At 39.1% G+C, this 13,224-nt stretch overlaps 1 protein-coding gene across 3 annotated transcripts in view; it reads left to right on the forward strand.

The window, feature by feature from the left end:
* The window catches only part of LOC145261207 (cilia- and flagella-associated protein 74-like), a 2,330,915-nt gene that overhangs the window by 108,200 nt on the left and 2,209,491 nt on the right, over positions 1-13,224 (forward strand). For all 3 annotated transcript variants that reach the window (XM_080119545.1, XM_080119548.1, XM_080119547.1), the window contains exon 12: positions 9,753-9,864. In XM_080119545.1, the coding sequence (XP_079975671.1) occupies positions 9,753-9,864 (112 nt within the window). The remainder of the gene's footprint in view (positions 1-9,752; positions 9,865-13,224) is intronic.

Genomic DNA, 13,224 nt, shown 5'->3' on the forward strand with positions numbered 1-13,224 from the left:
GAGATCGATTCAAGACAATTTGCACTTGATACGCTCGATCATAGAGGGGACAGAAGACGACGCCGAAGCCGCGCTGATCAGTTTGGATCAGTCCAAGGCATTCGATAGGGTCGACCATCGGTTCCTAGGATCTGTGCTAGAGGCCGCCGGATTTAATCCGGACTTCCGCAAGTGGATCTTTGTTCTGTATGACAGGCCGACGGTAGCGGTGCAGATCAACGGTAAGCTGTCGGAGTCATTCGCTGTCTCTCGGTCGGTGCGACAGGGTTGTCCGCTGTCGCCTCTGTTGTATGTCCTGGCGTTGGAACCCCTCCTTCGCAAGTTAAGGGACGAGGCGGCTACACCAGTCCTGCGCGGAATAGCTCTCCCTGGAGGCACACGAGCCAGGGTTTCCGCGTTCGCCGATGACGTCACCGTGTTCGTGTCTTGCCTCACGGACGTTCAAGCGGTGGTCGAGGCGCTCGCTCGATACAAAGAAGTAACAGGGGCCATCTTCAACCGTAGCAAGTCTGTTGGCCTGCGGTTGGGGGCCTGGACCGGGGTAAACTCGCTTCCAGGTATTTTCAGCTGGACCGATGGACCGGTCCGCATTCTCGGTGTCTGGTTTGGACCGGGACTTCAGCTGGAAAAGAATTGGTCGGAAGTACAGTCTAAGGTCAAATCGTCAGTAAAGACTTGGATTGGAAGGAAATTGTCCTTGAAGGGTCGGGCGGAGGCGTGTGCTACATACGTCTTTCCGCTCATCCTTTACCGTTTGTCTGTACTTCCTCTCCCTGCAGAACGACTAACCCGCTTACAAGGGCGCCTCGATTCACTTTTGTGGAACGAGGGTAAGCATTATGTCTGCAGAGAGGTCTGTGTTCAAAATCCGAGCGAGGGAGGCCTGGGTCAGCCCAGTCTCTTGTGTCATAGAAACGCCGAGAGATTGGCTTTCCTGGGTCGTTCGCTTGAAGGAGACGCTCCTTGGGTCCCTGTGGTTGAGAACTCGTTTCCCAATCTCAAACCCAACCCTTCGGTAGAAGGTCGTCGTAGACCGAAGGGGGAGTCCAAGTTCTTCTCCGAATGCCGAACCGCTCTTAGAGCTTTGCCGGGGACCAATGTCCTCGATCAGCCAAGGAAGAAACTGTATCGGGATTTAGTGGAGGGGACCGCGAAGGATCCACTTTGTAGGCGGATGGGATGGTCGATGGAGGTTGTCCGTTCTCAATGGCGTTGGGCGCCGGGACGGGAGGTTCTGAATAACTCGGAATTCTCCCTGACTTGGCGACTGGTCCGAAATGCGCTGCCCCTCTTCGACATACTTTTCCGGTATAAAGAACATACCAGTCGCTTCTGTCCGTGCTGTGACGAACGCGAGCCCGAAACAATCGAGCACGCGTTTTTTAGTTGCAGCCGGATACAGCCCCTATTAAAGTATGTCGAGGGGGTAACAGCTCGCATCGATGCCGAGTGTCTGCTCGATCTCGACGTAGGAACTTTTGTGTACAACATGGAGCCGCCGTTCCCCAGGGAGGAAAGTTTGGTTTTCCTGGCGATCCTAGCAGTAGCGCGCATGACCATTTGGATCGCGCGCCTCAAGTTGGTCCACGAAGGGACATCTGTTCCTGATCGGGATCTGATCGTTTACTTTAAACATTTGCTTAAAGTGAAGATCAGATGCGATTGGAAGAGGTTGCCTAGAGTGGAATTTGACAAGAGGTGGGTGCACAGCACTAGTTTGTGCATCCGTCGAGGAGCCAAGTTTCAATACGTGTTCCCTCCTTAGGCATGGCATGGGCGGTGCTGGGTCCTACGGAACCCATCCCGCCTAGGTTAGCATTATAAGTTCAGTAAAGTAACTCTTGACTGGTGGTACAAATGAGATCCTGTTCCTGATTTTATTTTTTGGTATTAGAGAACCTCTGAGTCTGCCCAACCCCCCTGCTCCTCATCTTTATTTTCTGATGCCCCCGGTCATCCCCCTACTCAGAGGTCACCTTCCTACCCCCTCCATCCGTTGCTTTATTTTCTCCCACCTCCATTAAGGCGACTTCCCCAAACCCCATTAGGGATGCTCTGCTTGTTTTCGGTTCCCCGGAAAACAGTGGGGGATCTAGCCACATAGAATAGTACAGGGGGGTCTTACTAACAACACATTAGTAGTTTTTTTTCTTTATTTTTGAAATGAACATTTTCATTAGTTTTTTCCCACTCCACGAACATTTTATGCCAATTAATTCAAGAACTCTTTCTAATGAAATCGAACTTTATTTTCTCACACATACACACACACAAAAAAAAAAAAAAAAAAAAAGAAAAAAAAAAAAAATGCACACACAACACACAGAAATGAATATACAAATTGTACATAGTTAAATTTTACATTGAACGCTGGGGTTATTAGTTAGATTAGGATCCACAGAGTGATTGAGGTATTTTGGTAAATGTTGCCAGCCAAGAGTAAGACTTCAAAGTCTCATCTGTTACATAGTCAAAAAGACCCTGTACCCTCCCCCTCCCAATTTCTTGTAGGGCCTTGTGCCTAATTTTGTTGAAGTGAATTTTTTGTACGTTTTTTATGTTCAATTTTTTCTTTCTCAATAAAATATATAAACAAGATCAAAGTGTAGTATCTGTTCTTCAGATGCTGCACTTCCATTTCTTGTTCTCTTTCGGTGGAGGAGAAATCCTACACGACTGAGACAATTTTTATTTTTGTACCTTTTCTCCACGTTAAAAAACGACCCTGGTGTCTAACTCTGTCCCGTGGGGAGGCATAGTAAATAGGTACGTTCAGGTATGTTTGTATCACTGTATCTTTTTTAAGGGTTTGAGTGTAAGTGTGATCGTCTATATACTGTTCGTTGTGGTGTGTGTGTGTGCGCGCGCGCACGCGCGACATTAACGCATACAAATCAACAGTCAGTCAATACGCGGACAATAACGTACACGTACAGTTTTTTTTTTTTTGTTTTTTTTTCTACGGACGAATAACATTAGATACCAGTAAACTGGACACATACCTTGTTATCCCTTTTTGGTTCTGTGAATATTGCAAATAAATTTCTTTCTGTGAAAGAAACCATCCAGACGCGAATCAATAATAGTTATATATAACTACTTAATTTACTCACATAAAATTAATATACGAAAGTATAGATTTATGCGTAAACTTTAAGTATTTACTTCAAAAGTGCTCAATACGTAGGTAGAGCTAGTTAGTAATTTATAAAATATATATGGCGATTAAGCCATATATATTTTGTAAATTACTATATATAATATATATATATATATATATATATATATATGAGTCATTTATTTTGTCTGGATCCCCTTTCGGAGTTTACATGCTTATTGTAGACTACATTTCTCTATTCTTGCGCCCAGTAACTGCCCCGAGTTCCAGAGACAGTCCAATTCCGCGATTGTTAACTCTAACTCTCAGACTTGTAGAGGACGAGGTCGCCTATTCTTTGTAGTTGGCGAAATCATCCTCTATGGTTAAGTAGGAGATTAAAGAGAAGTCACATGGTCGCCTTTGCCATGAAATGAAGACACGAAATATGGTAATATTAATATTGCAAATTTATTTACATTATGTCTCCTTCTCCAACATCAGGGGTCTACGTTCTAACCTTCCAGAGGTTGAAGCCCAATTACAGGAGACTAAACCAGACCTTTTATTTTTAAGCGAAACCGGAATTGGACAGACTATTTCCCTAAATCAGTTCGTAATTAAAGGATACTCTAACCTAACTTCCAAATCTGACCCCCCAAGATCGCCATGGGCATGGAATATGTGCCTATATAAAAGATGGCTTTCCATGTGATAGGGACATCTCCAGAGAAGATCCTAACTTACCCTATATGTGCTTCCGAGTAGCACTAGCTCACACTACAGCATTTATATTTACTCTCTATCACCCCCATAACAGCGGAGTTACTATCTTTAAAAGCATATCTGAGAAAATTGACCAAGTTCTATCAGCATATCCTTCAGCTAACATTCACGTATGTGGAGACTTCAATATTCACAATGTGGAATGGTTGACCCACTCAAACAAGACTGATGATGAGGGGAGATTCTGTCATGATTTCTCCATTGCTTATGACCTCACTCAGATTGTTCACGAACCCACCCGTGTGCCCGACAATGACGGCCAGTATGCAAGTCTCCTAGACCTTTTTCTCACAACTTGCCCTGAACTATGTTCAGTTTCCGTTCTGTCGCCTCTTGGATCTTCCGACCACTCAGTTGTATCAATTAAGATAAAAATGAAATGTAATAAGTCCTCAGACGTATCTCTCCATCGTACAGTATATCGATACACAATGGCTGACTGGGATAGTTTCCGTACATTTATATCGGATCTTCCTCTGCGTTCCATGTTTAAAAAGGACGTGTCCTCTATAGTATCAGACCTGACGGAATGGTAAATTGTAGGTATAGACAATTTCATATCCTCTAAAAAGTTCCAGCAAAAACCTAACAGCCAGCCATGGTTCTCTCCAGAATGTGCTGCTGCTATTGTGCACAGAAATCACTTCTTCCACTGCTTCCAACGTAATAGATGTATGGAAACTAAAGCCGCTTTCAGGACTGCCAGCAATCATTGTAAGAAAGTAATAAAGAACGCAAGAGAGTTGTATGCTCAGTCCGTCAAGTCCAAAGTAGCTGAGCAGCAGCTTGGTTCCCACCAGTTTTAGCAAATAGCAAACAGAATCTTGAACAGAAGCGTGTGCTCTATCCCAACTATCATCAATAGACCTGAATTAATCTCGTCAGCATCAGACAAAGCCAAACTCTTTGCCAAAAACTTTGCAGCCAATTCTACTCTTTGCGACCAAGGCCGCCAACCCCCAATATTTCCTCCTGTATCAGAAAACACACTATGTTATATACAAATATCTGTACGTGATGTTGCCAAGCTAATCAAAAACCTTGATTCCAGTAAAGCAACTAGCCCTGACGGTATTCCAATTATAGTACTCAAAAAACTTCAACCAGAACTAGCACCCATACTTACAAAACTGTTTAAACGTTGTCTTAAGGAGAATTGCTTCCCATCACCCTAGAAAATCTCATCAGTTTGCCCTGTATTTAAGAATTCAGGTAATCGTTCATCCCACTCTCAGTACAGGCCAATAAGTCTCCTGTGCGTCATGAGTAAGTTGCTGGAATCTGTGTTAAATAGAGAAGTAATCAACCATCTCAGCAAAAATAACCTTCTTAGTGACACACAATATGGTTTCCGTTCTGCTAGATCTACAGCAGATGTGCTTACAGTTATATCTCATAGGATTAGCGAATCTCTCGACAGAGGCAACCTTTCTAGGGCAATTGCTCTTGACATATCAAAGGCCTTTGATAGGGTATGGCATAAAGGTTTACTTCACAAGATCTCCAGCTATGGTATAGCTGGAAATGTCTTCTCAATTATTAAATCATTTCTCTCTGATAGGTTCATAAGAGTAGTAGTTGATGGACAAAAATCAGAAGCTCACAGTATAAATGCTGGAGTCCCTCAGGGGTCCATCCTGGGACCAACTCTTTTCCTGATCTACATTAATGATCTTCCAAATCACATCCTTACATCATTCGTAGACATTTTTGCTGATGACACTACCATCTATGGTAGCACATCTAAGACAGTAAACGATCAAGTTCTCTCCGATTCTCTCTTCTCTGATCTTGATCACGTTGTACAATGGGGAAAGGAGTGGCTGGTTACTTTTAATGCATCTAAAACCAAGCTTCTATCTTTACATCATCAACGTTCTGATCCCCATCTGGCATCAATTAAAATGAATGACACTCGTCTTGGGGAGGCCTCAAGTTTTGACAGGCTTCTGGGCTTGACCTTTACTCCTGATCTTAAATGGAATACGTACATCAAATCTGTTGCCAAGGCCGCTGGAAAAATGGTCGGATCCTTCTATCGATCCAGTAGATATCTCACTGCTGATGCAATTCTCTATCTATATAAGAGCCAGATATGTCCAAGGATTGAGTACTGTTGCCACATATGGGCAGGAGCTGCTAGAAAAGACTTGTCCTGCCTTGATAGGGTTCAAAATAGACTTCCAGGCCTCGTAGGAGATGTCCTTTTCTCTTCGCTGCAACCTCTATCTCACAGAAGAGATGTTGCGAGTTTGTCTCTGCTTTATCGTTATTTCCATGGAAAGTGTTCGACTGAGCTTCAATCTATGGTCCCCCTTCGCCAAACTTTCACAAGAAACACTAGACTAGCTGAATACATTATCAATAATTTTCCCCACTCTTTATCTGTGCCTAAACCTAAACATAGATTCCATGATCAAAGTTTCTTTCTTAGAACTGCACGCCTGTGGAATTGTCTTCCTCTAATATGGTTGTCTTCAAGTCCAACGTGAACAAGTTTCTGATGAGCCGTTCTACTTAAGTTAACATATTTACCGAACTTCCATTACTATCGATTACTATATTGTCCTTTTGACTACTGTACACTATTTAACCCTTATCCTTGAGTGGCCTATCGGTCTTGGTAAGTGGTGACGCATTTGTAAAAAAAAAAAAAAAAAAAATGCAAATTAAAAATTGTAAAAGTTCGTAGCGAGAAATCCATAAATAACATTACTTGTGTTTTGGCCTCAAGAGTCCTTGATGAGAGGTCGGACGTCGGTTTGGCCGTCGCCAAAAAGAGGGAGTGTTTTTCATTATGTCTGCACTAGGTGTATCAGAAAGTGGCCATTAAAAATGATGATCAGAACTTTAATAATTCAACTTATTATTTTTCAAAGCTTATAATTACTTGAAAAATGTAATTCAAATTAAAGGAGCAAAGACTACTTGAAAAATGTAATCTATCTATCTCTCTCTCTCTCTCTCTCTCTCTCTATATATATATATATATATATATATATATATATATATATATATATATAAGGCAAAACAGCCGCACACATCTTTGTATGCCCAAAAAAGGCTTTTTGGGGGAGGGGGTCTCGAGAGGGTTACTAATTTGGAGAACTTTTTATATACTCCCTAGATTACAATATCTACGATTTGCAAACGGACGTCGTCTCTACATTTATTTTGATTGACTTTTATAAAATTCCCTCTATTCCGTCCTTTCACATGTTTGTTCGTCTTTTTCATATAAATAAAGTGAAACTAATCGAAGCAAATCGACTTTCCTGACATTCGTGGCCAAGACATCTTGAAGGCCTTGATCAATGTGGGGAAAAGCCTTCAAATCAAACAATTGCTATTCATTTGGAGAGCTCCCTCTTTTTAGGGGGAGCCGGTTTTCCCCAGCATTGTGGGGAAGTAAAATACAGTAGAAACTGGCTTGCAGCCAACGTTTGTTTCTGCACCTACATGAACACATTTCCGCAAGTCAACTTCTTAATCATTAAATTTGAATGAATTTCACTTCCTCTTGCTGCGTAGCGTAGCGGTAAGATCTCAGCTTTTCTTTCACTTTCTTTTCCACCTTCATGTCACGGGTTCGAGCCTGCTTGCCTACTAACACTTTTTTTTCCCAAACACCCGGGCAACGCCGGACACCCCCGCTAGTTATCTACAATGTGGCACAAATAATCAGCCGCTTGATCTTTGTTACGTATTTACATTTACTACTACACCCATACATGTTATCTAACCGTCTCGTTTTTTCTTGTCAAACACTCTCATTGTTGTACCTATTTACAATGCCTCCCCACGGGACAGAGTTAGACAGCAGGGTCGTTTTTTAACGTGGAGAAAACGAACAAAAATAAAAATTGCCTCAGTCGTGAAGGATTTCTCCTCCACTGACAGAGAACAAGAAATTGAAGTGCAGCATCTGAAGAACAGATACTACACTTTGATCTTGTTATCGAATGCAGACGTTTTTCAATACGAAATATGCAAATAGAATATTCAATAGCAAAGAGGAATTTGGAAAGATAAAACCATTATATTTTGAGTCACGATGATGGAATTCGGTATCAAGCAAGTTAAACAACTTTGGAATTTTAGAAACGAGCGGTTAGGAATTTAGTTTTGTAAATGTTGTAGTCAACTGGGAAACAAACTAGTGGAACAGAGTTCCACAGACGGGCAGTTTTAGGAAAGAAGTTTTGTTCATGGAATCTTTTACATGGTAGTCACCACTTATCAAAGCCCGGAAGCCACTCAGGGATAAGAGTTATTGTGTGTACAATAATCAATGAGATAGTATCGTAGTAATCATTAGTATTGGAGATTTCATCAAGTGTCTTACTTAAGGGGGCGGTTCATCAGGAATTTGTTTATGTTGGACTTGAAGACATCCAAGTTGTATGCATCCATCTGCATTTACATTTAGGCACAGATAGAGAGTGGGGGAAATTGTTGATAATGGTTGTAGCTAAACGAATGTTTTTTGTGACAGTTTGGCAGGGGAGGGCGATAGGGTGAAGCTCAGACGAGCACTTGCCATAAAAATAACGATAGAGCAGAGACAGGCTGGTAATGTCTCTTCTGTAGGAAAGAGGCTCGAGTGAAGAGAAAAGGGTATCACACATAGTAGGTTTTAAAGCCAGCTTTAAACTCTATCAAGGCGGGATAGGATGCTCCAAGCAGCTCCTGCCCAGATGTAACAACAGTACTCTGCTCTAGAGAGTACCGGGCTCTTATACAGGTAGAAGATTGCACCAGCAGTAAGATAGTTATTTGACTTTTACTTTGATTCCTTTATTAAATTTAATATTATTGAAAATGCCGTTTGATTCGCAGAAACGTTTTTTTTTTTTTTTTTTCAAATTCATGCTAATCAGTGATACATTTTTTTTTACTAATGTTTATTCTCTTATGAAAAGAGTTTATCTTTGATAGTTCATTGGTTAAGGATTTTTATTTGTTATCATTCGTTGTTTGAATATTTGATGGATTAATAAATATCGTAATTTGTTCAATTTTTATTCTCATCATCTATTTTTTTCTTGTCTAATGATTTTTCTATCCAGTACATTAAGCTTTTTATTTTCTTGATAGGTTCTAATATAAAGATGATAGTTATCGTTGTAATTTTAATTATATATCCATAATATAAATTTCACCTGTCTGTTTAAATGTATGTATGTATGCTTGTTTGTGTCTGCCTAACACTTTCGATAGAAGCGATGGGTTTTCTCGAAATTGGTATAGTTTTTAAGCTTGACCCTTTGGATGAAAATTATCAAAAAATTGGCTAAAAACATTAATTCCTTCACCCTCAACTAGACATTTTTCTACAAGGAGGGGTCGTTTTTTGTCGCCGATATTTTCGAAAGTCACTCTCTCTGTTTTCGATTGAATAGCCTTAATTTAAACCTTTGCTAATTCCGGTTTGGCGATGGATGCAACAGCAAAGACGTCAAGTTTTTTTTTCATATTCTTTTCGTCCTTCGTGATACAGGTTCGAGCCTGTTTGCCTACTACAACATTTTCTTTTGCTCTACACACACCTCCAAATACCCGGGCAACGCCGGGCATCCAGACTAGTTTTATATAAAAGTGGGTATGTGTATATGTTTATATATTTGTATGCACAGGATTAATTCCTAGTTAACTGATCATTATGAATTTTCTGACAAAGGAGGAATAATTATTTATTTTCTGGATCAGGTGGTATGTTTCTGATACTATTCATCATGTTCATTTCATCTCATCAATTCTTATCCTTAAGTGATTTTTGCCTTGATAAGTGATGACTCATTAGTTAAACAAAAATAAAATAAAAGTACAAAAATGAATGCTGACATTTTCTGTTTTCATTTTCCTCCAGGATGAAGAGAGAAACCCTCTTTTTAGACAGAGCAGCATCGTAGATTTGGATGATGTTGAATCTGAAAACGATTTAGCCATTCCTAAAGTGTCAACTGAAAAATTGGATGATGGTAAGTATACCATTATAACATTCATAGATATTGCTTTATTCCTCTGCTTTCTTCATGTATGTATGTGTGTGTGTGTGTGTGTGTGTGTGTGTGTGTGTGTGTACTGTTCAGGAAATTAAACAAAGAGCAATCAACTACCGAATATACAATGTTCACGACTTCCGGTCGTTAGAACACTCTCTGACTGCTTTACTGTTATGACCGCATTTGCCATTTATAGATGTTTAATTTCCTTTAATTTTTTTGTGTTAATTGATGTTGGTCGAAGGGAAACTTCCTAGTGAATGGAGTCAAAGGTTCCTTTGTGGTTGGGTTCAAATCCCTCAACTAGCAGTAATTATCATTTCGGCCTGTACTGATGATTATGAAAGCACGTAACAAGCATGTAAGTATAAAAATCATTTCTCATAGATGAATCATTTGAAAATTCAAAAGACAAAACGTTGTAAGAATAAAACAAAAACACACAACTAATATGAAAGCCTTTTCATTAAAAAAAAAACAAAAAAAACACAAATATGTAGAAAAAATAGAAAAACAACCCCGCATAAAACTTAAAATCAACAACTTTGAATTGGATCTACAAATGGATATTGACAGTTAGATTACGCTTATGCGAAAAAGAGTTTGAGAACGCATCAGAAAACCAATTTACAACTTCACTAATTTGATGGATCAGCCACAAAAACCTTAGCATACTTTGAAATTTCCTTGGAGTTAGGAGATAACTTTCAAGTGATGCTTATGATTGTGACAATTTGTAAAAAGAACTGCGAATTTCATAGAAACGATGTGCTTAAGATAAATTCTGCCAAATTAATCAGATGAAAAGGTAAAGTTAAAAAGAACTAGAAAGCAACAGTGGTAAAATATGATTCCATTTCAAAAGAAGCTATATCATTAGACCAAGTCTTTGGTCTTTTGATGATATTCGTCCATTGCTTGCAAAGATGACTGTGATTATACAATTGTTCTGTGGGTTCGAAGATGGCTTGTTAGGCTGATTCGAGCGCTGAAGTATTTCCCGCATGTTGGACACCTGTGGGATAATTCAGAAGCAGAGGTGTTGACTGATCTGTCTTTTCTAATTATCAGTTCTTCATTGCACGCGGATTCAGCAATTGTAGGCGCTTTGTGAGTTGTGACATGCAGAAACATCTGTCTTGGATTAGTTTTTCCCATGACTTAGAATACATACCAAAATGTTTGAGGAATACCTTCAGATTGTTCTTGAACTGTTTCCACTGTCCTCCTGTGGATCTGTTTCCTTTGGACAGTTTACCATAAAGGAGCTGCTTTGGGAGCCTTTAATCAGGCATGCGGCATATATGACCTGCCTAACGAACCTGGAACAGCTGTAACATGGTGTGTACAGAAAGTCTGTGTCTAGTATCTTGTCTTGCCACTTGATTTTCAACAATCTATAGAGGCAGGTCATATGGAAATGGTTCAGTTTCTTGGCGTGTCTGGCATATACGGTCCAAGTTTTACAAGCATACAAGATGGTAAGAATCAGTTCGGTATACTTTAAGTTTGGTCTCCAGCTAAATTCCTCCTTGCTCCCTTACAGAGGTTCTGTTATTAAGGTGATATGTGCATAGGAGATATTAATTAAAATGAATTTAAAAAAATATCATCTATAGATATACATAAAACAGTAGATGTATGTATGTATGTGTGTGTCTGTGTCTGTGCTTAACCGATAAACTCTTAAACTATTGGTCACATAACACTGAAATTAACAGGAAATCATACACCAAGAATGGGATATAACGAGTCAAATCTTTGTTTGGATGGATGAATAATGCATACAGAAATGTCTGCAAGTTGAAATGCAAACTTCATTTTAACTTGTCAACATATTTCTATTACTTTTGGACATTCATAGTTTGAAGTGGTTCAATTTTAAGTCTTTGTTATCTATCAAGTGATAGCTCAAATGGTAGGAAACATAGCTGGAGCGCTAACTGTTTTGGTTTCGATTATAGATTCGATTCTAGTCATTTTTTCTTAAACTTTAGAAATCAGTACTATATATTAGGTACAATATAATATTCAATATAGAATTGGCTCTGTAATAATAAATACAAAATCTGCATCAATTAAAATATATTTAAGCACATTTTATGGTCAGGAAAGGACAGGTGTCCCCCGCGAATCTTGAATAAATTAATTGTCTTCTGTTTTCCTGCTTTCTAGCTGACTACAATATGGTTGTCTTCAAGTCTAACATAAACAAGTTCTTGATTAGCCGTTCCACTTGTTAACAAATTTACCGAATTTCCATTTACTGACGATTACTATATTGTCCAATTTCTTCTGTACACTCTTTTACCCTTATTCTCGAGTGGCCTCTTGGCCTTGATAAGTGGTGATGCCTATGTAAAAAAAAAAAAAAAAAATGCTGGAATGACAGTAAGTTAAAATAAATGCTTAAACAATAGTATTAAAATATTATTTTTAGGTTCACCAGATCAAACATTAAGAGGGATAAAAAAATAAATTAAACATATCTTCTTTTTTTTTTTTAAATTGGTAAATCTCTATGAGTGATATTTACAAAAATATGTGTACTTGTCTTAACCGTTTGCAAATTTAAGGAAAAACAAAAAATGAATTCATCTTGTCAGAAAAACAAAAACTTTTGATATGATAATTAATGGCAAAGAAACCAGTAACGAAAATGGTGATCCCCAAAAGGATTTTATGATGAACACAGGTTTAAGTGAACTTTTTTTATTTACTTGGGGAAGGGGAATCACCGCTTCTCAAGGCCTGGAGACCACTCTAGGATAATGGTTAAATGTTAGGTATATGGTGAGAAAAGATGATCAGTAATGGTGGAACTTGGGTAAGGATAGATTATTTAAAGGATGGCGCAACAGGAACTTATTTACATTTTATTTGAAAATGATCATGCTATAGTCAGTGGGGAAGCAGCACTACAGTATTGTGTTCCATAGACAGACAGTTCTAGGAAAGAAACTCTTCTCATGGAATTTTTGTTCAGTTTTAAGCACAGATAGAGATTCGATGTTACGTTTCTGAAATTTTTAGATGAGTCTTGATAATTTGGATTCTTTGGACTACTGTTGTTATCTGGAGCATCATTTTCACAACGTTTCAGTTGATGTAACCTCCGACCTTATTCATGGCGAAGTGGTTAGAGTACTTTGAAAAATCAATTGTAAAAGTGATATTCTCTGAAGGTTGAAGGTTCAATTCTCAGTGTGGGCGACCAAAAAATATAATTGCGAATTACTTAGGACCTCTATCCAGTCATGGTTGACGGAACAAGAGCATGCTACCCTTGTGAAGTAAATAAAAGGTTCCGTTCGAAATTCTGTCCAAATTTCCGAG

Source organism: Euprymna scolopes, chromosome 37, assembly GCF_053919585.1.
Source record: "Euprymna scolopes isolate OS-2025 chromosome 37, ASM5391958v1, whole genome shotgun sequence".
In the NCBI taxonomy this organism is placed as follows: Eukaryota; Metazoa; Mollusca; class Cephalopoda; order Sepiida; family Sepiolidae; genus Euprymna; species Euprymna scolopes.